We start from the raw sequence: 2,257 nt of genomic DNA, 5'->3' as shown, positions 1-2,257 counted from the left end.
GGACCTTATGGGTATGCAAAACCCATTTTAACGGTGGGGTAAGTACGGGTTGTGGTAATTTGATATTCAACATCCGCTGAGATAACCGAATTCGCGGAGGGTCACAATAGAAGGACTTTCGAAGGCACGTTGCCTTTCGGCAATTACTCCAGTCTCGAGCATACCACAAACATCATTTGTTCATAAAAGAATTGCTTATGACATTGCAATAAACACAGCAATTGGTGTTTACGATCTGAGGACACTATGCCCCCATACGACCGACATACGGAATGTGCAAACTGTAGACTATTATCCAGCGAATCACCATCCCATGCAGTTAATTTAACGGAGGGAGAGATAATCAGGGACCTCCTTTAAATTCACCACTAATGGCCTAGAACGAATACACCATAGGATCCTCCTTCCTATTTCGTGGTTAGTCAAAAAGCATTTATTTGTGACGGCCGGATCAGAGCCCTCAGCAAGGGGAGCGTGAGGACCGACGCTCCAATAAGAACTGCCTACTTAGCCATGCGTGATGATTACACAGGATCTTCCCGACCCGCACAATTAAACTCGTACACTGTGCTTAGGCGGCTAAGCTAATGGCCTCACAATATACATGAATACAAACAGAAAGGCTACTTCCAGACCTCATAATTTACTTGGGGATGACTGAGTTGAATGGGTTTTGAACATTGTCCAGGGCATGGCATTACTTCCCCAACAGTTTAATCAATCCATTTCATTGAAGAAGAACCATAAAGAACTTCGCTAATGCTAGTGAAACTAAAGAACAAATTAATATCCACTGAACCGTATTACCATGGAGCAAGACGAAGCAGGGATAGTAATTAGGAGCGCTGGGGAGGGCGCTCTACTGGCGCGGCGAAAGCTGTCCCGCCTAAATTATGCATGACACCTATAACACTGCGGCCCTCACGCGGGAGGTACATGGTTCAGCGCTCCCAGCCTTCGTTCAGTGCTTCATGTTGGTAATACTAACTTAAAACAGGAATTCTCATTGCTTATGGCTTTGCCAGAGATGACTCCCACGTCAGGTACTGAAGCAAATGGGTCACTTCAAGTGTGGAAAAAAACGAGAAATGCAGCCAATGGAAGTGATCCATCTGAGGCGAACGCAAATGAGCTCTTTTCCTCGGTTTTACATGCTAACAGAAGGCCTACCGAGCAGGAGTTCTCCAGGACATCGATAACCACGAGGACAGAGTCGGTAGTGTTGAGGCTGAGCGCCTGGTTGCCATCCCCGAGCAAAATGACCTTGTCACCGGGGTCGTAATAGCGGCATCCAATCACCAACTTCTGCAAAGCTGTCTCGCTTGACAGCTGTAGATGCGCCAACTGATCCTTGGTGATGTGATAGGGAAATTCCTGAAAGAAATGTGGGAAAATCAGTTAGTCGAATCATATTATGCTACAGATCAGATATTTAGTCTTCTAATCTCATAGCAACACTTCAACCGAGTCAAACTATTTAAATGCTGGTAAAAATTATTTAAAAATGTATTTAAACTCAGGCCAAGAATATCTTCCATAAGTTTTAGTGCTTTAAACTTAATGCGTCCGTTTAATACACATGAGCAGGTGTATGAAGGTCAGGACGTCACATATATGCGACGTTAGCGTCGAACGTGTTAGGTACTAGGCTTGAGGAGCCACAATTCCTGAATTTTAACTTCCGAAATTCCTAAAATGTGTAAAAATAGTAGCATAAGTTTATTCCACGCCATCAGCGCATAAGGCCCTAAAATGCTGATTTCATGAAATACCTAATTTGTATACCCCTGTTCCTAAAAACCTAATTTGCAGAGTTCTGGGCGTTCTGCGACACTGTAGAACTGCCTAATTGGCATACCTATGTCAAATTGCTCATCGAGTTGTTTTTCATAGAGCAAATTTTGCAAAAGCAAGCCGCATTTAAGCTCAACACGGACGGTTCGAAACGTCAATTAAGCACTTGCTTGTCAAGACTGCGGCTGGTGACACAAGAGTATAGTGTGATGCTTGATCTGGTACTTTTAAGAATGTATTTCTGGGAAATTAGGATCTGAGCATTGAGAAACTAAGCGGTAGCTCCGAGCTCAAATTGGGATGTTGATTAACCGCACATTTAACAGGCGACAATCAACTGTGACTCCTTTCATTTCGGCCCACAATTTCATCTGTAGGAGTTCGGTAAGACGATTAAATCATTATCGTGAATTTCTGGTGCGAAACAAAGGCAACTTGATCCGGCACAAAAAAGGCAAGTAAA

General features: G+C 43.6%; 1 protein-coding gene across 1 annotated transcript in view; it reads right to left on the bottom strand. All coding sequences in view use genetic code 11, as the record gives it.

Annotated features, from left to right (window-relative positions):
- Window positions 1-1,065: 1,065 nt before the first annotated feature.
- The window catches only part of EGR_03186 (Collagen alpha-1(XXVII) chain), a gene marked incomplete at both ends in the record, with an annotated part of 8,806 nt that continues 7,614 nt past the window's right edge, over window positions 1,066-2,257 (bottom strand). Inside the window, one exon of the mRNA XM_024492435.1 lies at window positions 1,066-1,374. Coding sequence (XP_024353109.1) covers window positions 1,066-1,374 — 309 coding nt within the window. The remainder of the gene's footprint in view (window positions 1,375-2,257) is intronic.

The sequence above is a fragment of the Echinococcus granulosus genome (genome assembly GCF_000524195.1).
Source record: "Echinococcus granulosus chromosome Unknown EG_S00016, whole genome shotgun sequence".
In the NCBI taxonomy this organism is placed as follows: Eukaryota; Metazoa; Platyhelminthes; class Cestoda; order Cyclophyllidea; family Taeniidae; genus Echinococcus; species Echinococcus granulosus.
The sequence above is the reverse complement of the archived record's forward strand: the minus strand, read 5'-3'. Positions and strand labels throughout refer to the sequence as shown.